The sequence below is a fragment of the Mesocricetus auratus genome, unplaced genomic scaffold (assembly GCF_017639785.1).
Source record: "Mesocricetus auratus isolate SY011 unplaced genomic scaffold, BCM_Maur_2.0 Super-Scaffold_6730, whole genome shotgun sequence".
NCBI classification, from domain to species: domain Eukaryota; kingdom Metazoa; phylum Chordata; class Mammalia; order Rodentia; family Cricetidae; genus Mesocricetus; species Mesocricetus auratus.
In genome coordinates, this window is record NW_024429184.1 from 17,153,645 (window position 1) to 17,176,270 (window position 22,626).

Below are 22,626 nucleotides of genomic sequence, written 5' to 3' on the forward strand. Positions count from 1 at the left end.
CACTCTCCCTCTCCAATCATCTCAGGACACCTCCTAAGTGCCCTCCTGATAGAGCAGTAATCCAGCTGGGGTCCTCCCCATCATTGCAGAACTTGAGGCCAGCTAGACATTAGATCTGTCGACTTGAAGACCCTCTAGCCCACATTCCCCCCAAATACTCATGAACATAGATTCCTCTCCATATCAGATCCCAAGTGTCCATTACAACCTCCCAAATGCTCTCTGCTCAGAAACCACCCTGGACTGAGAGCTACAGGACATAATTTTGGAAAGACTCATGATCAAAAAACTTCAAATCGCAACAGATGGGTTTCTCTATCCTACACGGGAGCAACAGGTGGGGTATGCTGGGATCATCTTACCACCGCTTGCTTTAGGGGAAACAGTATGGCACAGCACACCCATCTCTGCACTCTGAAGTACAGGCTTTTTTTTTTTTTTTTTTGAGACAGGGTTTCTCTGTGTAACTATCCTGAAACTCTGTAGACCAGACTGGCCTCGAATATACCTGCCTCTGCCTCCCAAGTGCTGGCATGTGCCATCGCCGCCTGGTCAGCACAGGAATTTCTTTTGTTGTTGTTGTTGTTTGAGACAGGGTTTCTCTGTATTGTTTTGGAGGCTGTCCTGGCACTAGATCTGTAGACCAGGTTGTCCTCGAACTCACAGAAATCCACCTGCCTCTGCCTCCCGAGTGCTGGGAATAAAGCGTGCACCACCACTGCCTGGCCCAGCACAGGCATTTATAACTAAAAGTTGTCACAAAGAGGAGTTACACAGTAAAGGAAAGGGAGTGGGCATTGCAAAACCCTGAGCAGAAACGGGGACACTGCTGGGCTGGTCCTGTGAGGACTGAAGGCTTACAGTGTGGCTTGTTTGGGTCTGCAAGCTCCCACTATGGAGCCCTTGACGGGGTACTAGCGGACAGTGGGAGCACAGGTCCTCCCAGAATTGTGACAACCGTTTTCACACTTACTATGTGTGTTGTGTGGAGATGAGAGGCCAGCTGTGGGAGTCAGCTCTCTCCTTCCACGCTGTGGGTTCCGGGGGTCAAAGTTGGGGCAAATGCCTTTACCTGCTTACTGTCTCTCCAGCCCTGTTTTAGTTCTTTAAAGTATTCAGCTGCCCAAATCTAGAGGGAATGGATTCCCAAAGACTTCTTTGCTGTGCAAAGACACCATGACCACAGCATTTAATCGGGGCCTGCCTACAGTTTCAGAGGTTAGTCCTTAGCTTAGCATCACTGTGGGGAGCATGGCAGCAGGCGGGCATGATGTGGAGAAGCAGCTGATCTACAGTCAGAGAGACTCTGAGCCTGGAATGGGCTTTTCTGAAACCTCAAGGCCCTCGCCCTCTGACAAGGCCATGTCTTCTAATCCTTGTAAACCCTATCGTACAGTACCACGCTCAGGCACCCAAACATTCGACTAGATGAGCCTATGGGATCAATTCAAACCACCACAGCTACCTCTGCCCCTTCACCTTGCGGTGCTCTCAAACACATAACAAACTTAGTCTGGAGTTGCAAGAACCCCAACATTCAGCAACTCCACCTTCCTTCAGAACTACATCTCCCATAAGGCCTAGGGATCAGCCAGGCTAGCGACGGCCTGCTCATAACAGGGGCGGCGCCTGAGGCAGGCGGTGAAACCCAGAGGCACCAACCTAGAGGCGGGCCCAGAGGGCAGAGCTAGGGCGGAGAGAAGAAAGTCCGGGGAAGGCACTCGCCGCTTCAAGAGGCTGTGGGGGAGGGGCCGCGCGCCAGGGGTGGGGCCGGAGTCCCAGGCCTGAAGCCACATTGGACGGCTGGGCGTGGCCGAGTAGCCCAAGGGCGGGGCGCAGGAGGGGCTCGGCTGTGCCTAGCCTGGCAGCAACCCGCCGGGGCTGTGGCTGCTCAACTTCTGTTAGCGTGGAAAGAGAATCTGCCAGAAGATCCCTTCTTCCCTTCTTTCGCGTGGTGGTCACTGCGGTGAGTGAGCCCAGTAGGAGGCCTTTCAGGCCGAGGGGTGTTGAGCTGCTAAGAGCGCAGTTTCTGAACTTTCGTTGGTAGAGCGAGCCTGGACACCTGAGCCCCTTTAGGCCAGAGGGTCCCAGGCGGCGACGGATCCCTTGACCTTCTTCTGCCCCTTTGGGCCGCGTCGGGTGTGGCACCAAGGGTGGGTGTCAAGTATTCCAGGCGGTGTTGGCTCTGTCACTTGATCTTCGCGGATCCTGTCCCTGAGCAGGGGAGGGAGATGGGCAGGATCGAATTGCCTTTGACATTTCCACTGTGTCCGACAAAGGACTCTGCCTTAAGTGGTTCAGGTGGGCTGATCTGGGCCCTCGCCCTTAAACTGTAGGCTAGGGGCTGGCGACCAAGACTGAGGTTGAGTAAGAAGCCAGCGGGAAGAGGCTTCCTAGGCTGAGCCTATAGGAAGGCCGATCCCACACGCTAGCTTTAGCCTAGTGTTTGGCCAGATGGTAGGCGCCACAGATTACGGGGTCTTGAACGCCACTAAGAGTGGAGCCACAGAGTTCCTTCCCCACAGCTGCAATACCAGATGCCATTAAATTGCCCCTTTCGCACCCCTAAAACCTTCCTGATCTGCCTGCGGCAAGCAGAAGCTGCGACAGCCCTTGAAAAGACGGGCCCCACGGGTCCACACCCACCTCCCATTATGGAAGGTGGAGGCGAAATTTCGGATCCCAGGAAACTCGCTAATCGGGTGCCTGCTGACAAGCCCTGTTTGCCCATCTGTGAAAGGGTCACAACAGCTCACAGTGTTGTTGGTGCTGGATGCTGTGGGTTCCTTTGGAAGAACACAGTGAGGCCCCAACAAAGTGGGTGCTTAACTCTGTGGGCTCCTGTCCTTCATCAAAGAACCTAATAATTCCAAAAATTGGTTCTTGACACCCAAGTGGTGAAAGAGCTTTTGAGACAATCAAAGTGAGCTTTCCAGGCCCCTAGAGGCCATAAGGCCAACTTAGTATGCAAATGGGTCTTTCCCATTTAGAACCTGACCCTCTCCTTTTAACCCCTTAGTGCCCAGAATGTAGCCTTGGCTGTTGAATAAATGACAAAAGTGTACAATAGTCAGGCGTGGCCCCCACAGCCTTCTTTGGGTTCCACTTAGCTTTGCGAGAGGGTATCAGCAAAAGACACTGCTACCTACAGAGGCTAGAGCAACTCTCAATGTGTAGATAGAGAAGAAATAAGAGGCTATTATTCCAGACTAGGGTTGGGCAGTAACTGGGGAGATTGAAGTTGTAGGGAGGGATAAAAATGGTAATCCTAGCAGAGGCAGAGGCAGGCAGACTTCAAAGGCCAACCTAGTCTACAAAGAGAGTTCCAGAACATCCAGGGCTGTTACACAGGGAAACCCTGTCTCAAACAAACAAACAAACAAAGATAAAAGAATGATGCTAAGTATTGTATTCTAGGACCAAAATTCTGATCTACATCTCACTTCCTTTTTTCTAAGATTCATTTATGTTTATTTTATGTGTATGGATATTTGCCTGAGTGGCTGTACACCATATATGTGCCTGGTGTCTGCAGAAGCCAGAAAGGGGCTATGGATCCCCTGGGACTGGGGTTACAGACAGTTGTGAGCAGCCATGTGGGTGTTAGGATTCGAACCCCAGGTCCTCTGGAAGTTAAGTGCGCTTAACTGCTGAGCCATCTCTCCAGCCTCCACACCTGGCATTCTTGACAGATTCTGCATGGAAGAGCTGGACAAGTAGAAGAGCCTGAGTGAGTAGCTTTTCACCTTAGAAGTCACTGGAGACAGACAGACAGACAGACAGACAGACACTGGCATCTGGGAAGCAACTAATTACCATCTGTCAGTCGTGTGTGTGTGTGTGTGTGTGTGTGTGTGTGTGTGTGTTGTCTTCCCCCCTTCCCCCAGGAGTTAGGAAACCCACTGACTGGCAGTGTGTCTGCCTGTGTTTGCCTGTGGCAGGTGCTGTTTCTTTGTTGGACTCTGCCCCTGAGGGTTGAGACAGGAGGAGTTACTGGCTTTTAGCAGAAGGTTGAAACAAACTTTCCACCAAGCCTAAGTTTTCAGACATATTTCAACGTTCATCATACCTTGTGTGAACATTTATATGTGTGGTGCTGGGCATCTGTTCCCTGGTGAGCTGAGGAGAGGTTATCAGGCTAGATGACTGAAATCTACCAAAGCAGGTGACTTGAGGGTTTGGGTTAGGGAATGAACTTGGTTGTCTTGAGACAGGCCTGGCCAGAATTGGAATCAGAAAAGGAGCTGAGGTCAGATGTGGTTGTGTGTGTTTGTATGTTTGCAATGCCAGCTTTCCAGAGGTTAGAGCAGGACAATCACAAAGTCAGGGCCACTTATCTGGGCTGCATAGAAATGCAGCTGGAGCCATATCGTGTCTGGGGCTTTGACTGCAAGGCTCACAGCTTCTCTCCTGGGAGCAGACAAGAAAGAAGAGCAGAGAAATGGATTTACTTGATGGTTAGTGGTTTAGAACCAGGGAGCCTTTGGGGCAAAGGGAGAGAGCAGAGAAGCAAGATTCTTCACCCAGCTCCGGCCCCAGCACTAGTGTTGGACCCTCGTACTGCTGCCCTCAAAACCAGTCTCCGAGACTGAACGCGGCTTTCCGCGCTGTCTTTAATTTCCACATAGCTGCCTAGTTGGACTCAGGATCAAGTTCCATGACTGAGGTGACCTTTCCCTCTTGTCCTTGACTCTCTAGAGGCCGGGAAGCCAGCTACTGACTGCCCTGTTAAAGGTCTCAAGGAACTGGCTGGACCACTCGCCTTGCTTACCATGGCCTTACATGTGGTGGAGTGGTCCCTCTTTTAACCAGAGCTTCTCCTCCTCCGGGGGCCTCCGCTTATGCTGCGGTCCTGGACAGTGCCTTGCTTCTCGGGTTTGTTTTTCCACTGGGAAAGGGCGGAAGCATGCTCTCGCATTCACATGGTTCTTTCCATTCACAGAGTTCTCACCAGCTTGGCAAGCAGTGGGGCCCGGGAGAAAGGAGGGCAAGACACCGATTGTCCCGGACAAGAGCCTGCCTTTGCCATTTGTCAAGCTCTGGGGCCTCGCTTCTAGGCTGCAGAAATGGAAATACCGTGGGAGAGAAAGCTCAGTGTCCTTTCTGTCCCCTTTGCAGGCCATATTCAGATGGACTTGGTGTGGTGGTCCCTTCCTTAGCTGGGGACTAATGCCCCAGAACCTTCGGGAGAAGAGCCAGGTGTACCCCCGACACCGATCTGGTAGCAAAGCAGGCGCCAAAAACCTCAAAGCCATCCCAGCAGCAACCATGTACACTTTCCTGCCTGACAATTTTTCACCTGCCAAGCCCAAGCCCTCCAAAGATCTGAGGCCTCTGCTGGGCTCGGCGGTATTGGGACTGATGCTGGTGCTGGCCGCAGTTGTGGCCTGGTGCTACTACAGCGCCTCGCTGCGCAAAGCCGAACGCTTGCGCGCAGAGCTGCTGGACCTGAACCGTGGCGGCTTCTCCATCCGGAACCAGAAAGGTGAGCAAGTCTTCCGCTTGGCCTTCCGTTCGGGTGCTCTGGACCTTGACTCCTGCAGCCGTGAGGGTTCCCTACTTGGCTGCTCCCGAACAGCCGATGGGCGCCCGTTGCACTTCTTCATCCAGACTGTGCGACCCAAGGACACTGTCATGTGCTACCGCGTGCGCTGGGAGGAAACTGCACCCGGGCGTGCCGTGGAGCACGCCATGTTTCTGGGAGATGCTGCGGCGCACTGGTATGGCGGCGCAGAGATGAGGACGCAACACTGGCCTATCCGCCTGGATGGCCAGCAGGAGCCGCAGCCATTTGTCACGAGCGACGTCTACTCTTCTGATGCGGCATTCGGGGGCATCCTCGAGCGCTACTGGCTCTCTTCACGCGCGGCCGCCATCAAAGTCAATGATTCAGTGCCCTTCCACCTGGGCTGGAACAGCACTGAGCGTTCTATGCGGCTGCAGGCTCGCTACCACGACACATCTTACAAGCCACCTGCTGGCGGAACCGCAGCGCCGGAACTCAGCTATCGCGTGTGCGTGGGCTCAGATGTTACCTCCATCCACAAGTACATGGTTCGGCGTTACTTCAACAAGCCATCCAGGGTACCAGCATCAGAGGCCTTCAGAGACCCCATTTGGTCCACGTGGGCGCTCTATGGGCGCGCCGTGGACCAGAACAAGGTGCTGCAGTTCGCCCAGCAGATCCGCCAGCACCGCTTCAACAGCAGCCACCTGGAAATCGACGACATGTACACACCTGCCTATGGCGACTTCGATTTCGACGAGGGCAAGTTCCCCAATGCCACTGACATGTTCCGCAGCCTGCGAGAGGCTGGCTTCCGCGTCACACTCTGGGTGCATCCGTTTGTCAACTACAACTCGTCGCGCTTCGGCGAGGGCGTGGAGCGTGAGCTGTTCGTGCGCGAGCCCACGGGCCGGCTGCCCGCGCTGGTGCGCTGGTGGAACGGCATTGGCGCGGTGCTGGACTTCACGCGCCCAGAGGCCCGAGACTGGTTCCAGGGACAGCTACGGCGCCTGCGCTCACGCTACAACGTGGCCTCCTTTAAGTTCGACGCTGGTGAGGTCAGCTACCTGCCCCGGGACTTCAGCACCTACAGGCCTCTGTCCGACCCCAGTGTGTGGAGCCGGCGTTACACCGAGATGGCGCTGCCCTTCTTCTCGCTGGCCGAGGTCCGTGTCGGGTACCAGTCACAGAACATCTCCTGCTTCTTCCGCCTGGTGGACCGCGACTCGGTATGGGGCTACGATCTGGGACTGCGCTCTCTCATCCCTGCTGTGCTCACGGTCAGTATGCTGGGCTATCCGTTCATCCTGCCCGATATGGTGGGTGGCAACGCGGTGCCAGAGCGCACAGTCGGCCGCCAAGATGGGCCGGGGCCGGAGCGCGAGCTCTACGTGCGCTGGCTGGAGGTTGCGGCCTTCATGCCTGCCATGCAGTTTTCAATCCCGCCCTGGCAGTACGACGCAGAAGTGGTAGCCATCGCACACAAGTTCGCCGCCCTGCGCGCCTCGCTAGTGGCGCCACTGCTGCTTGAGCTCGCTGGTGAGGTCACCGACACTGGCGACCCCATCGTGCGCCCCCTGTGGTGGATCGCACCGGGGGATGAAACGGCTCACCGCATCGACTCGCAGTTCCTCATCGGGGATACGCTGCTGGTGGCGCCGGTGCTGGAGCCTGGTAAGCAGGAGCGCGATGTCTATTTGCCTGCCGGCAAGTGGCGCAGCTACAAGGGTGAACTTTTTGACAAGACGCCGGTCCTGCTCACGGACTACCCTGTCGACCTGGATGAGGTCGCCTATTTCACCTGGGCGTCCTGACCCACTTTTAGACCTAGGAATCCGACAGTCCTAACCCCAGCCTTCATGCAGAGTTTTAATCCTTTATCACACCCTCAGGAAGTCCCCTCCTCTGTATCGCCTAGGAAACGGGAACTGACTAAAAAGTGCTCCAGCCAACGGCTGTAGGTGAAACCTGGAAGGGAAGTACGGATACCACCTCCTGGCCCCGAGCACAGTCCTAACAGTGCCCCACCCTCACCCCCATCCCGGACATTCTCCCCAGTCTTCACAAACCTCTTCCCTGGGTTGGAGGGCCGGGAACTCAGGACAAGTCTGTTCTTTCTGTTATACAGGGTCTGATTTTTAAAAGCACACAGAGACATCTCTTCTCCCCCGGCCTTTGTAGCCATCTTTGTCCTCTAAGGTGAGGAACCGATTCTCCAAAAGTTCCCAAACAGTTTTCTACCATGTTATTTAGTCCCAGCACTTAGGAGGCAGAGGCAGGCGGATCTCTGAGTTCAAGGCCATTCTGGCCTACAGAGTGAGTTCCAGGACAGCCAGGGCTACACAGAGAAACCCTGTCTTGAGAAAAAAGAAAGGAAGGAAGGAAGAAAGAAAGAAAGAAAGAAAGAAAGAAAGAAAGAAGGAAAGAAAGAAAGAAGGAAAGAAAGAAAGAGTACCCTTGGTGACAGCAGCTAGGCCCTCAGGTTCCCAGCACACCTGAACAGTAATTGACCTGATCCTATTCCATCTGGGGAAGAAAAGATCCAGATGTTTGGTTTGGCCAGCTGACAAGGGAGCAAAAGCTCTTCCCAGGCAGTAGGAGAGCTGGGCTCAGCCTGGACTAATTGTCTGTGAGGAGACTCCTAACACTGCACTAACGTATCGGTGTGTACACCAGATTCAACCTTGGACCCAGTCCTGGGCCACAAGTGCCTAGTGGGCAGACTTGCAGGGCCATGCAGGCTGGACTCTGCCTTAATTCAAGAACCTGTGTCAGTGTGTGTATGTGTGTGTGTGTGTGTGTGTGTGTGTGTGTGTACATACTTGTATCTGAGAGAGAGAGGAGAGAGGAGAGGAGAGAGAGAGAGAGAGAGAGAGGTGCCCGCCATGGTCTCTGAATCCACAGAATGAACAGACTATCCCTGAGGCTGGACTAGCCTAGAGGAGGCAGATGCAGGAGCAAACTCAAGGCTTCGGCTGTTGAGCTAGTCCTTCCCAGGTGCTTTTCCCAGGAGGTTGGCAGCACCAGGGTAAGAGTTCAAAACCGCCGGGCAGTGGTGGCGCACTCCTTTAATCCCAGCAGCAGGGAGGCAGAGGCAGGACGATCTCTGTGAGTTCGAGACCAGCCTGATCTACAAAAGCTAGTTCCAGGACAGCCTCCAAAGCCACAGAGAAACCCTGTCTCAAAAAACCAAAACAACAACAACAAAAAAGTTCAAAACCCTAGAGCTGGACCGAGGAGGAATTTCCTTCCTGGCAAGCCTGACAACCTGAGTTTTATCCCAAGGTCATATTGTAAGAGGAGAGCACTGTAGCCCTTTAAGATTACTTAGCACACATGCTCAAGTGTGACCTAAAAGGGAACCATATTCTCATCCCAGCAGTGATGTGTTTGGCACATGAGTGACATTACACACTGATACCTGCCAACACATGTGTCCGAGGAGGCCTTTCATCTCAGGAATTCTCCTGTTGGCTTTTTTTTTTTTTTTTTTGGTTTTTTGTTTTTTGATTTTTGGGTTTTTTTTTTTTTTTGGTTTTTACCAGACAGGGTTTCTCTGTATTGTTTTGGAGGCTATCGGTCCAGCCTGGCCTTGAACTCACAGAGATCCGCCTGCCTCTGCCTCCCGAGTGCTGGGATTAAAGGTGTGCGCCACCAACGCCCGGCGGAATTCTGTTGTGATCAGCTCCAGCCAGGGTGAGTTTTTCCTGACTCAGACTATGGCTGGTGGAGCGGCTTGCCAGAGACGTGGGCGAGGTAGAGCTCAGTTTCCCTCAGTGACTCTCACAACAAACCCTTCACTCTCTCTGGGTGAAAAGCGCCAAGCTGCAGGGTTGCCACAGATGCCAGTCTACAGTGCCAATTCTTTTGCTGGCAGTGTTGAAGATAGAACCCAGGGCCCCAAGCATACTAAGCAAGCACTCCTCCCGTGAGCTATATCCTCAGTCTTCATTTGTCAATCATCTGGGTAACCTTGAGTAAGCCGCTTAACCCCACTGAGCCTCAGTTTTTTTTTCTATGTAAAAGTGATGATGCCTACCTCCAAGGTAATTTTAATAATGAGCACAGATATATGGAAAGTACCTGGCACAAAGTAGGTGCTCAATAAAAGATAGCTGTTGTAGCATTTGTGTTTTCTTGCTTAAAAACAAGGGCTCTGGGATTTTTGAAAGACTCACTCATTTTATGCATATGAGTGCTTTGCCTGTGTGTACATGCATGCCTGGTGCTTGTGGAGATCAGAAAGGGGCAGTGGATAGTTGTGAGCCATCATGTGGGTGCTGGGAATAGAACCCAGGTTCTCTGTAAGAGCAACAAATGTTCTTAACTGCTGAACCATCTTTCCAGCCCCTTCTGGCCTTGTCCTGTCCTCCCTCCCTACCAGTACCTCTTGTGCAGTCCAAATTTGTCTTTTCCTGTACATTGGATGTGGCAAGCCTAACGTTGCTCCAGAAGGCCTCCAGCAGCCTTGCGTTCCCTGCTCCTAGGCTGTTGTGTATGTGTTAATGGGGACGGTATACAGCAATCTGGAACCCTTTTCTCTGGAGGTAACGGGAGGACCCGAATGGCCACTGAAGGGGCTTCAGGATGGGTTAGGAATGGGTTAAGCTTTAGCCAAGCAGGTTTCTAAGAGAATTTTGGCTGCCGTCCCCCCATTACTGAGTGAAGTGTATCTGATTCTTGTAAGCATTCTGCTAGTTCTCCTCAACAAGCACCCAGGACCCTTCTCTTTCCCCGAATCCAGGGAGAGACTGACAGACCTCTCCATCCTCTGGCCACTGTTCAACAAAGACTTAAAGGGCGATTTGCTAAAAGCACTGATTCTCCACTTGGCCCTCCAGGTGCACAATGAGTTAACTAAAAAGCAGAACAAAAGCTTGGTATGCAGCCTCGATTTTGCACCTGTTTCCTTTGCACCAAGCCATTCTCTTACCATCTGGTGGATTCCAGGAACAGAGCCCCCAGAAAAACATCTGTGATAAGGATCAAAACTGCCCCTACCCGGGAGGCAACTGAACAAGGCCTGCCAGACCAACCCTGAGATAATGATCAACCAGGCCACAGTCGAACTCTTGGTCTGGATTCTGTCCCTTTTCTACGGAATCTGGAAGCTACTGTGAGTGCCTCTAAGGCCAGATCTGACGACATTGCCCCCTTTGTCTTCCTAGTACGTCATGCTAACTGAAATTCCTTTCCTGCTTTTCACTGTTTCTCTGTTTTGGAGTCAGATTTGCCAGGATCCCTAGAATCTGACCTAGCGACATTCTCTACTTCAGACCTTATCAGCCACATTTCATTGATAGACTTCAAATCCAACCCACACAGCTCCTACAGCCACACCACCCTGAACAGGTCTGATCTTGTCCAACCCACACAAGAGTCAAGGGGAGCTATCCAGAAGTTCAGTCATGTCCCTTGTGGGATCGGTGGGTGATCCAAGCTGTGATTGGTGCTCAGGTCTTCGAAGATCTGGTCCTTCTGATGCCTGTTTCACCCCTGCACTCAGGCACATGGGAAAGCATTTAAGAAACACTGCCTCAGCCGGGCGTTGGTGGCGCACGCCTTTAATCCCAGCACTCGGGAGGCAGAGGCAGGTGCATCTTTGTGAGTTCGAGACCAGCCTGGACTACCAAGCGAGTTCCAGGACAACCTCCAAAGCCACAGAGAAACCCTGTCTCGAAAAACCAAAAAAAAAAAAAAAAAAAAAAAAAAAACACTGCCTCTGGGCTGGAGAGATGGCTCAGCGGTTAAGAGCACTGACTGTTCTTCCAGAGGTCCTGAGTTCAATTCCCAGCAACCACATGGTGGCTCACAACCACCTTGAATGAGATCTGGTGCCCTCTACTGGCATGCATAAGATTGTATACATAATAAATAAATAAAATATTAAAAAAAAAAAAAGAAACACTGCCTCCAGCCGGGCGTTGGTGGCGCACACCTTTAATCCCAGCACTCGGGAGGCAGAGGCAGGTGGATCTCTGTGAGTTCGAGTCCAGGCTGGACCGACAGCCTCCAAAACAGAGAAACCCTGTCTCGTACTCGTAAAACCAAAAAAAAAAAAAGAAACACTGCCTCCTATCCTGGGAACAACTGTACAGCTGACCCTTGCCAGGAGAGGTCTGCTCAGACTTAGCCTTGAAGGAAAATGCAGTGGCCACTGGGTGGTTTCCTTTCCTTCCATTGTTTGGCTCCAAGGGTTTCTGCCGACAACCCCCACAGGGTACACCCTAGCTCCCAGGCACAGCCTGTTTTTTAATCTTGAAGCTAATCATTTACTTCAGGGAGCCCAGGGATCTTTCCAGCAGCTTGATAAGAGGGGAGCTATTCAGCTTTGGGTAGGAAGCCCTAAGGGGCATTGGAGGAGATGTGGGAACCCTCAGGGGAGGCCCTGTCCCTGGGTGTGCCAGTCTAGAGGGAACGGAAAATTATGCCCTTGTACTCCAGCTTACACAACAGCGAGTGCAATGAGGGTTATAGTCTGAGTTCTGACCACACCTACATCACGGCCTCATGGGGGCAGCAGGAGGAAGCCAGCACCACCCTCCAGCCCTCGAGTTAGTAAGAAATTGGGTCAGACCATACGCTAAGATGACTGAAGAGTTCAGCCTGGTCGACGTGAGGGCTATGCCATGCATGGTCCCCACACCTGCACAAAAATTTCTATTATGTGTCATTCCTTAAGGTCTTCAATTCAGCAAACTGGGCCTTCTGTGGAGACATAAGTCATTGTTCTCATGATCAAGGCATTTGATTTCCTAGGAAAGGAAACTTATGCCTGCCTTCCTTGTAGGGTTAAGTCATCAGTTGCTGCTTCACCCTGGGTAGAGATGGGATTGAGGAACACTGGCAGGAAGTAGGATGGGTGGTCATCGGGGAAAGCTTCAGGAGCAGCAGATCTGGACTTTGGAAGGCACCAAATTGAAGAAGACATTGAAGCTTGCCCACCTCTCTGCCCTGTGATAGGTGAAACCACTTCTAAAATCAAGGAGGGAGGCTACCGTCCACTGCCGAGGTATTTATCCAGTCACCTAGCAGATGTCCACCCTGCAGGCCCCGAGAAAAGGCGTGTCACTCCATGAGCGTTCTCTGTGCTTGAGATATGAAAAGAGATGATGGTCACTTTCTAACCCTCACAGTCTCTATGGACCAGATCCTAGATGGTTCGGTTTGCTCCGGTCCAGAGGATTTAGTCTGTTTCACTTAGGACGTACACTTCCTCTTCCCTTTCCGTTCACTTCCTCTTCCCTTTCCGTTCACTTCCTCTTCCCTTTCCAGGGCCCATGATTAGCTTTTTCGTCCTACTAAGGTGTTTTTTGGTTTGGTTTGGTTGGTTGGTTGGTTGGTTGGTTGGTTGGTTGTTTGGTTGATTTTTCAAGACAGGGTTTCTCTGTATAGCTTTGGCTGTCCCAAAACTCTCTCTGTGGCCCTGGACTCACAGAGATCCACCTGACTCTGTCTCCTGAGTGCTGGGGTTAAAGGTGTGGTCACCACCTCCTGGTCCATCCTACTATGTTTAAAGTCTGCTGTTAGGAGCCTCACTAATTTGTGCCCTAACCCTTACTAGGGATGATTCTGCCTAGGCCCTACATTTTCCAGACATTACTCTGTCTCAAACACAGTCTCATGCAGCCCAGACAGGTCTCAGATGCACTACAGAATGGCTTTGACCTAACTCCCACTCCTTATTGCCCTGCCTCCACCGTCAATACATTGATTATTTTTTTTCTGAGACAGGGTACCTCTGTGTAGCTTTGTAGACCAGGCTAGCCTTGAACTCACAGAGATCCGCCTGCCTCTGCCTCCTGAGTGCTGGGATTAAGGGTGTGTGGCACTGCTACTTGTCACAGTTGACTATTTTTAATTTTTTTAATTTTTATTTTTTTATTTTTTATTTTTGGTTTTTCGAGACAGGGTTTCTCTGTGGCTTTGGAGGCTGTCCTGGAACTGGCTTGGTAGTCCAGGCTGGTCTCGAACTCACAGAGATCCGCCTGCCTCTGCCTCCCGAGTGCTGGGATTAAAGGCGTGCGCCACCAACGCCTGGCTTTTTTTCGGTTTTTACCAGACAGGGTTTCTCTGTATTGTTTTGGAGGCTGTCAATCCAGCCCGGCCTCGAACTCACAAAGATCCGCCTGCCTCTGCCTCCCGAGTGCTGGGATTAAAGGCTTGCGCCACCACCACCTGGCAGCTGACTATTTTTAAAGTCAGGTCCTCGTACTGTGCCACAAGCTGACCTCAAACTCACTATTCAGTCTGTGTTAGCCTTGAAATTGAAGTAATTCTGCCTCAGCCTTCCAAGTGCTGGTATTAGAGTCATGAGCCTCTGTATCTGATTTAAAATATTTTAAGTCTTAATATTTTAAAATTTTATTTATTTATTATGTATACAGGGTTCTGTCTGTATGTATCCCTGCACACCAGAAGAGGGCACCAGATCTCATTACAGATGGTTGTGAACCACCATGTGGCTGCTGGGAATTGAACTCAGGTCCTCTGGAAGAGCAGCCAGTGCTCTTAACCAGTGAGTCATCTCTCCAGCCCTAGTCTTAATATTGTTAAGACTTAATATTTTAAAGACTGAACATATTTTAAAGGAATAAGCAAAAGAAATGTAAGGCTATACATTGGAAACTATCTGTCTAAGCCTGCTGTTGAAAGTCATGAAAGATAACATAGAAATGAAAACATGACCATAAATTGTAATGTATACTACTGTGAAAATGGTAATACTCTATTAGCCTACAGATTCAGTATAATACCTACCAAAATCCCAGCTTAATTCTCTGTGGAAATCAACAAGCCGAAATAAAATTCATAGTGAGCCAGGTGTGGTTGCATACACCTCACCCAGTACTTGAGAGGCAGAGACAAGTGGATCTCTGTGAGGTCAAGGCCAACCTAGTGAGTTCCAGAACAGCCAGAGCTGCAAAGTGATACCCTGTATCAAAAGTGAATAAATAGATAAAATTCACAAGGAAACCTAAGGGGCCAGAATAGCCAGGACAATCTTGAAAGAGAACAAAGTTGAAAGACTCACACTTTTCAATTTTATACTATTACCTATAATAATAAAGATAATGGGGGTTGGAGAGATGGCTTAGAGGTTAAGAGCATTGACTGTTCTCCCAAAGGTCCTGAGTTCAATTCCCAGCAACCCCATGGTGGCTCACAACCAACTATAATGAGATCTGGTGCCCTCTTCTGGTGTGTAGGCATGCATGCAGACAGAACATTGTATGCATAACACATGAAATAAAATTTTAAAATAATAAAGATAATGTGCCACCAGCATTAAAATAGACCTATATTGTCAGGTGTAATGGCCCATGCCTTTAATCCCAGCACTAGGGAGGCAGAGGTAGGTAGATCTCTGATCTAAATAGTGAGTTCCATAACAGCCAGAGCTACATAACTTTCTAGACAGCTACATCCTGTCTAGGTAAAAACAAAACAAAACAAATCAGATAGACCTATAACCTAGGGATGGTGAGCTGTCATCTGGTGGGGCGAGTGTGTGCTGTGCAAGCCTGAGTTCAATCCCCAGAACCCACATGAAGGTGGAGGGAGAGCACTGACTCCCAAAGTTGTCCTCTGACCTCCTTGTGCACTGTGGTACATGTGTAATCCCCCATCCCCACCCTGAACCACACAGATGCACGCAGGCACACACGCACGCACGCGCGCATGCATGCACCCGCCTTTTTTAAAAATTGAAAAACGAGGTCCTAGGGTGGTGATTCGGTGACTCAGAGCACCAGCTGATCTTCCAGAAGACCTGGGCTCAGTTCCCAGTACCCACATGATGGCTCACAACCATCTGTCACTCCAGTTCCAGGATATGGCGCCCCCTTCTGCCCTCTAAAGGTACTAAGTGCTCACATGATGCTCAGGTGCACACATGGACAAAACCCAATAGATACAGCTTTAAAAATAAGGAAAAAATACATTTCAATGGGATGAATTTAATGGAATGAGTTTGAAAACCCAGAAATAAACCCTCACATTTATGCTCAAACCGTGTGTGTGGTACTGGGTCTCCTGTATGCTAAGCAAACATTCAACCACTGAACTACACTTCCAGTTCAGGAATCATCTTTTTTTTTTCTTTTTCAAAGAATAGTTTGGGTGGAGGAGAGAAGTCTGGAGTGATAGCTCAGTATGTAAAAGTGCTTGCTACTCTTCCAAAAGGGGTTTGGTTCCCAGCAGACCTGTCATATGGATCATAGCTGCTTGTGATTCCAGCTCCAAGGACCCTGATGTCTTCTTATAGCCTCTGCTAATCCTGCATACACATGGCATGCACCCACACAAACTAACATATAAATAAAAACAATGGCCGGGTGGTGGTGGCGAAAGCCTTTAATTCCAGCACTCGGGAGGCAGAGACAGGCGGATCTCTGTGAGTTCGAAGCTGGGCTGGACCTACAGCCTCCAAAACAATACAGAGAAACCCTGTCTCATAAAATAAATAAATAAATAAATAAATAAATAAATAAATAAATAAATAAATAAAAACAATGAAAATAAATCTGTTTTGAGACAAGGTCTCACAGTGTGGCCCTAATTCACTTTGTAGATCAGGCTGGCCTCAAACAGACATCTGCCTGCCTATACCCTGCCCCCCCGAAAGTGGGATTATTAAAAATCTATTCTTTTTCCGTTTTTAGAGAATAGTTTAGTGTCATGAAATGGAAGAGTGGGCTGAGCAGTAACTAGAACATACATTGCCAAGGAATCTTTTTCTTTCGTTTTTTTTTTTTTCTGTGTGTGTGTGTGTGTGTGCGTGTGTGTGTTTGAGACAGGGTTTCTCTATGGCTTTAGAGGCTGTCCTGGAACTCACTCTTGTAGACCAGGCTGGTCTCGAACTCACAGAGATCCGCCTGCCTCTGCCTCCCGGCTGCTGGGATTAAAGGCATGCGCCACCACCGCCTGGCGCCAAGGAATCTTTTTCAATTTTTAAACAGAGTCTCTCTATTAAATAGCTCTGTCTGTCCTAGAACTTGATCTGTAGAACAGGCTGGCCTTAAACTCACAGAAATCTGCCTGCCTCTGCCTCCTAGTGCTGGGATTAAAGATGTGTGCCATCACTGTCCATCGAAAATCATTTTTTTAAACAGTTGGTGCCAAGACAGCAGGATACTCACAAAGTATGATTAGTGTTGGATCCTTACTTATCACATAAAAATTAATTCAGAATGCATTACAGGCCCAAATAAAAATTTAAACTCCTAGAAGAGCCAGTCCCAGTGGTAAAAGTCTGTAATCCTAGCTACTTGGGAGGAGGTAGTAAGATCACACATGAGGGCTGGAGAGATGGTGGCTCAGTGGTTAAGAACACTGACTGTGGCCGGGCGTTGGTGGCGCACGCCTTTAATCCCAGCACTTGGGAGGCAGAGGCAGATGGATCTCTGTGAGTTTGAGACCAGCCTGGTCTACAGAGCAAGTTCCAGGACAGCCTCCAAAACAATACAGAGAAACCCTGTCTCGAAAAACCAAGAAAAAAAAGAACACTGACTGTTCTTCCAGAGGTCCTGAGTTCAATTCCCAGTAACCACATGGTGGCTCACAACCATCGGTAATGAGATCTGGTGCCCTCTGCTGGCATGCAGGCAGAAGACAGTATACACAATAAAGAAATAAAATATTTTTTAAAAAGCTTGTTTCTAATTAAAAAAAAAAAAAAAGATCACACATGAAAGCCTGCCTGGGTTTCAGTGAGCCTGGGCAATTTAGTGAGACTGTTCTTCCAATACAAAATAAAATGGGAGCTGGAGATGTATCTCAGTGGCAGAGCATTGGCCGGCACACGTGAGGTCCTGGTTTGAATCCCTAATACTGAAAAGACAGTATTGTGTAAAGCTCCACTACTTTAGGTCACACACTAAACATATATGACATCTCCACTACCTTAGGTCACACACTAAACATATATGACATCTCCACTACCTTAGGTCACACACTAAGCATATATGACATCTCCACTACCTTAGGTCACACACTAAGCATATATGACATCTCCATCGCCTTAGCTCACACACTAAGCATATATGACATCTCCACTACCTTAGGTCACACACTAAGCATATATGACATCTCCATCGCCTTAGCTCACACACTAAACATATATGACATCTCCACTACCTTAGGTCACACACTAAACATATATGACATCTCCACTACCTTAGGTCACACACTAAACATATATGACATCTCCATTGCCTTAGCTCACACACTAAACATATATGAAATCTCCATTACTTTAAGTCACACACTAAACATAGATGAATTCTCCATTACTTTAAGTCACACACTAAACATATATGAAATCTCCACTACCTTAGGCCACACACTTATGTAAGACACTACAAATATAGTCAACAAAAGAAAAAAGTTCACCGGTTTCACTTCATTAAATTGCAACACTTTCATGCTTTAAAATACATCACCAAGAAAGTAAAAGGAAGGCTGGCAAGATGGTTTAGTGGAAAAAGGCACTTTCCACCAAGCCTGAAGGCCAGATAATTGCTGATAAATACATGAAAGGATATTAAAATGATATTCCACCAGGACGGTAAGGATAAAATCACTGAGATACCACTTAATCCTCCCTAGAATGCTTATAATAATAATTTCTTTAAATCAGATATTACTGTGTCGGTTTGAATATAAATGGCCTGGAAAGGACTAGGACATGTGGTCTGTTAGAGGAGGTGTGGCTTTGTTGGAGAAAATGTGTCACTGGGAGTGGGCTCTGAGGTTTCAAAGTCTCAGACCAGGCCTTGCTGGCTCACTGTCTCTTCCTGCTGCCTGTGATGCAGATGCAGGACTCTCAACCCTGTCTCCAGCACCATGTCTGCCTGTGCGCTGCCTGCTTCCCTCCATGACGATAATGGACTAAACCTCTGAACTGTAAGCCAGCCTCAGCCAAGTGTTTTCCTTTGTAAGAGTTGCTGCGGTCGGGATGGAGAGATGTCTCAGTGGTTAAGAACACTAACTGGTCTTCCATAGGTCAAGAGTTCAATTCCCAGCAGCTACATGATGGCTCACAAGAACCTGAAATGAGATTTGGTGCCCTCTTCTGGCTGGAAGGGATACATGCAGACAGAACACTGTATACATAATAAATAAATAAATCTTAAAAAAAAAAAAGAGTTGCTGTGGTCATAGTGCCTCTTCACAGCAACAGAATGTTGACTAAAACAGAAAAGATGTTGGAGATTCTGTGTAGAATCCTAGTCCTCAAACATTCACTGGTGAACCTGTAGGAAAAACAGCCACTTTAGATCCAGCCTAGAAGTACCTCAACGGCTAAACATAGCTACCACCTGATACACAATTCTACATTTAGTTATATCCAGGGAAATAAAATTTTATTCACAGAATTTGTAGCATTTTAAATAATGTCTAAAAAGGAACAACTCAAATTGGGTCATCTAAATATGGTATTTTGAAACTATGGACTATGAAGTACCAGTGCACGCTACAAAATGAATGGCCCCCGAAGGTACTATTCCCAGAAGACAGCACCCTGTGTAAGTCCACTCGCGGCATGTCCAGAATAGGTAAATCTACAAGGGACTAAAAGTAGATTAGTGCTTGCCTAAGGTTTGGGAGAAACAGCATGATTGCTGATGGTTATGGGGTTTTGTTTTTTGTTTTTTGAAGGGTGATTTAAATGCTCTAAAATTGTGCCAGGCAGCGGTGGCATACATCTTTAATCCCAGCACTCAGGAGGCAGAGGCAGAGGCAGGTGGATCTCTATGAGTTTGAAGCCATAAACTTCTACAAAGTGAGTTCCAAAACAGCCAGGGCTGTACCCAGAGAAACCCTGTCTCAGAGAAAAAAAAAAAACCTAAAATTGTAATCCCACAACTCAATATATTAAAACCCATTCAAGTGTACACTTTAAAATGGGTGTTTCATACGGTATATGAGTTGAATGTCAACAAAGCTATAAACATAAAAGTGGAATGAAGTAATGACACATTATAACGTGAATAAACCTTGAAAACACGCTACATGAAGAAAAGCAAGATAAAAAAAGTCACAAATTGCATGATTCAACTTATGTACTTATTGTTTTTTTTTTTTCTTTGTTTATTTTGAGATGGGGTCTCAAGTAGCCCAGGCTGGCTCTGGACTTTGTAGCTGTTGAGGATGACCTTGAACTCCTGTTCCTTCTCTCTGCACCACACAAGTGCTGGGCTTACAGCTGTGCACCCCCATGCTAGGCTGCAGGGTTCCAGTTACATGGATGTTGAGAAAGGGGAATTCTAGCCACAGGAAGTAGGGTAAGTGGCAGCCAAGAAGACACGAGAATGCTTACTAAGAGGTATGACTGCTTTTTTTTTTTGCGTTGTTAAGAATCTTCTAAAATTAGATAGTGGTGGTGATAATTACACTGCCTTGTGAATAAAGAAAAACTATGAAAGTATACTTTTCAAAATGATGTAAGTTCCTGGGGTATTGACACATACCTTTAATCCCAGCACTTGTCAGGTGTAGGTAGGTGGATCTCTGTGAGTTCAAGGCCAGCCTAGTCGACACAGTGAGTTCCAGGCCAGCCAAGGCCTTGTAATGAGACCCTCTCTGCCTTGGAAAAAAAAAAAGGATGTACTCTGTTATATATAAATTATGCCTCAATTATCTTTTTAAAAAACCTCTAATCCAGGTGTGGTGGCATATGCCAAGAATCCCAGCACTTGGGATACCGAGGTAGGAGTGTCACCTCCAATTTCAGGTCAGCCTGGACCCCATGTGAGTTCTAGGTCAGCCTGAGTACAGAGTGGGGCTGTTCATTCTAGAATAAAATAGAACTCTGGTTCTAGCCTTTTTCACCTGTTATAATTTTACCCTTATCAACAGTTGGTATGGTGCATGCCAGCACTCGGGAGGCAGAGGCAGAGGCAGGCAGATCTCTGTGAGTTTGAGGGCAGCCTCACCTACAAAACAAGTTCTAGGACAAACTCCAAAGCTACATAGAGAAACCCTGTCTCGAAAAACCAAAAGTTTCGACTGACATTGGTGGTGCATACCTTTAATCCCAGTACTTGGGAGGCAGAGACAGGTGGATCTCTGTGAGTTTGAGGTCACCCTGGTTAGGACAGGCTCAAAAGCAGTACAGAGAAACCCTGTCTCGAAAAAAAAACCAAAGCAACAACAACAACAAAAAAAAACAAAATTTCTACACTTATACTCAACATATTTTACCCATTGTTATTTCTGCAGGATGTTTTATCTGATGTTGGGGGAGGAAAAACTAACTTCAATGTCCTTTTCTTTTCTTTTCTTTTTGGTTTTTCGAGACAGGGTTTCTCTGTATTGTTTTGGAGTCTGTCCTGGAACTAGCTCTGTAGACCAGGCTGGCCTTGAACTCACAGAGATCCTCCTGCCTCTGCCTCCTGAGTGCTGGGATTAAAGGCGTGTGCCATCAGCGCCCAGCCAAAGACCCTTTCTAATTGAAAGAAATTTTGCATTGTCTTTGATCCTTCTTTTCCTATTTCTCAGCCCTTTGAAGCTTCATACTGTTAAAAACTACATCTGCTCATAAACAATTTTGCCAGACTTTGAATATTTTCTGCTCACACCCAAACCAGTTTTGTTTTTCTTACAGGAACAAGATCTCTTTTCAAAAATGTGCCTTTTCAGCCGCATTTTTACACACCTGCACTCCCAGCACCCAGGAAGCTGAGGCAGGAGGATTGTGTGCCTGAGGGCAAGCAATTTGGGCTCCATAGTTGAGAAAATTTGTCTCAAAAAGCTTTAAAAAAATGCTCAGTGGGTAGGAGCGCTGACTGCTCCAGAGGACCTGGGTTCAATTCCACATACAGCTCACAACCTTCTGAACTCCACTTCCAGGGGATCCAGCGCCCTCTTCTGACTTTCATGGGCACTGCACACAGGTGGTGTGCATTAGTACAATCAGGCAAACCACACACAGGAAATAAAAACATATAAATCTAAAAGACATGTAAATTTGTATTCTTTTAAAAAGCCAAGAATCAAAACAAAAATATAACAGTCTTTTACTAACAGCCACAATAAATAGAAACAAAACATTTTAAAGCTATGAGTTGTACAAAGGTAATAATATATCAGCATTTTGGAAAACTCATAAAATAGAAATAAAAGAGCAGTTATCATTCTTTGTTTCCTCAACCAGAAACATTTGTTTCTTAAACATATTTTCTAAATTGCAAGGTAAGTTTATATATCTATTATTTACAATATGTTACTGGATTTCTCTGAGTAGCAGCTCTGGTTCTCCCTCTGCGTCCTGAGGGCTGAGATTAAAGGCATGTGCCGCCACCACTCAGCTTTACAACATGTTGCTTTAAAGTACACACACACACACACACTGGTTTAATCTAACTAATTAACATATATCTCACTTTGTTGACATTTTTGAAGTGGGAACACTTACTGTTCATTCTCTTAACATTTTTCAAAAATATTCTTCACAGAGGGTGGGGATAAAGTTCTGTTGATAAAGTGCTAGCACCACACACACTGGTCATGGCAAGTTCCCCTTTAATCCCAGATCTCTGCGTTCAAGGCCAGCCAAGTGTACACTGTAAGTTCCAGGCCAGCCAAAGAGTTACAAAGTGATATCTTGTCTCAAAATAAAAAAAAAAAAACAATCAAGCAAACAAAAAAACAAAGCTTCAGGTCATCCTTAGCTATAATGAGTTTGAAGACAGCCTGGGATTTGAGATCCTGTCTGTAGAAGTAGTAGTAGTAAAAATAATAGACAAAAAAGAAAAATACTGTTACCAGATATAGTTACTACGCTTGGTAATAAGTTCAGAAATGAGTACTAGCAACCATTCCCTTATTTTTTTCCTTTTTTAAAGGTTTCTTTATTTTCATTTTATGTGTATGGGTGCTTTGCCTACATGTGTGTCTTTGTAGCATACGCATGCCCTGTGCCATGGAACCAGAAAAGGACAGCAGATCCTCTGAACTGAAGTTACATATGGTTGTGAGCAGACATGCAGGTGCTGGGAACTAAACCCAGGTCCTCTGCAAGAGCAGCCAGTGCTCTCAACTGCTGACCTTCCTCTCCAGCTTCCTCCTCCTACTTTTTTTTTTTTTAACGAAACAGGGTTTCTCTGTATTGTTTT

General features: G+C 47.9%; 1 protein-coding gene and 1 long non-coding RNA gene across 2 annotated transcripts; one reads left to right on the top strand and one right to left on the bottom strand.

The window, feature by feature from the left end:
• Nucleotides 1–3,454: 3,454 nt before the first annotated feature.
• On the bottom strand, nt 3,455–4,947 carry LOC121137548. Its single transcript, XR_005874827.1, has 2 exons — nt 4,772–4,947; nt 3,455–4,410 (listed from the first exon to the last, which is right to left on the bottom strand). It is a non-coding gene; the product is annotated as an uncharacterized LOC121137548 (long non-coding RNA).
• A 222-nt stretch (nt 4,948–5,169) lies between these two features.
• Nucleotides 5,170–9,629, top strand: Myorg (myogenesis regulating glycosidase (putative)). The gene has a single exon (XM_005078847.4). The coding sequence runs from the start codon at nt 5,170–5,172 to the stop codon at nt 7,318–7,320; it is 2,151 nt and encodes a 716-aa protein (XP_005078904.1). The 3' UTR covers nt 7,321–9,629.
• Nucleotides 9,630–22,626: the final 12,997 nt, after the last annotated feature.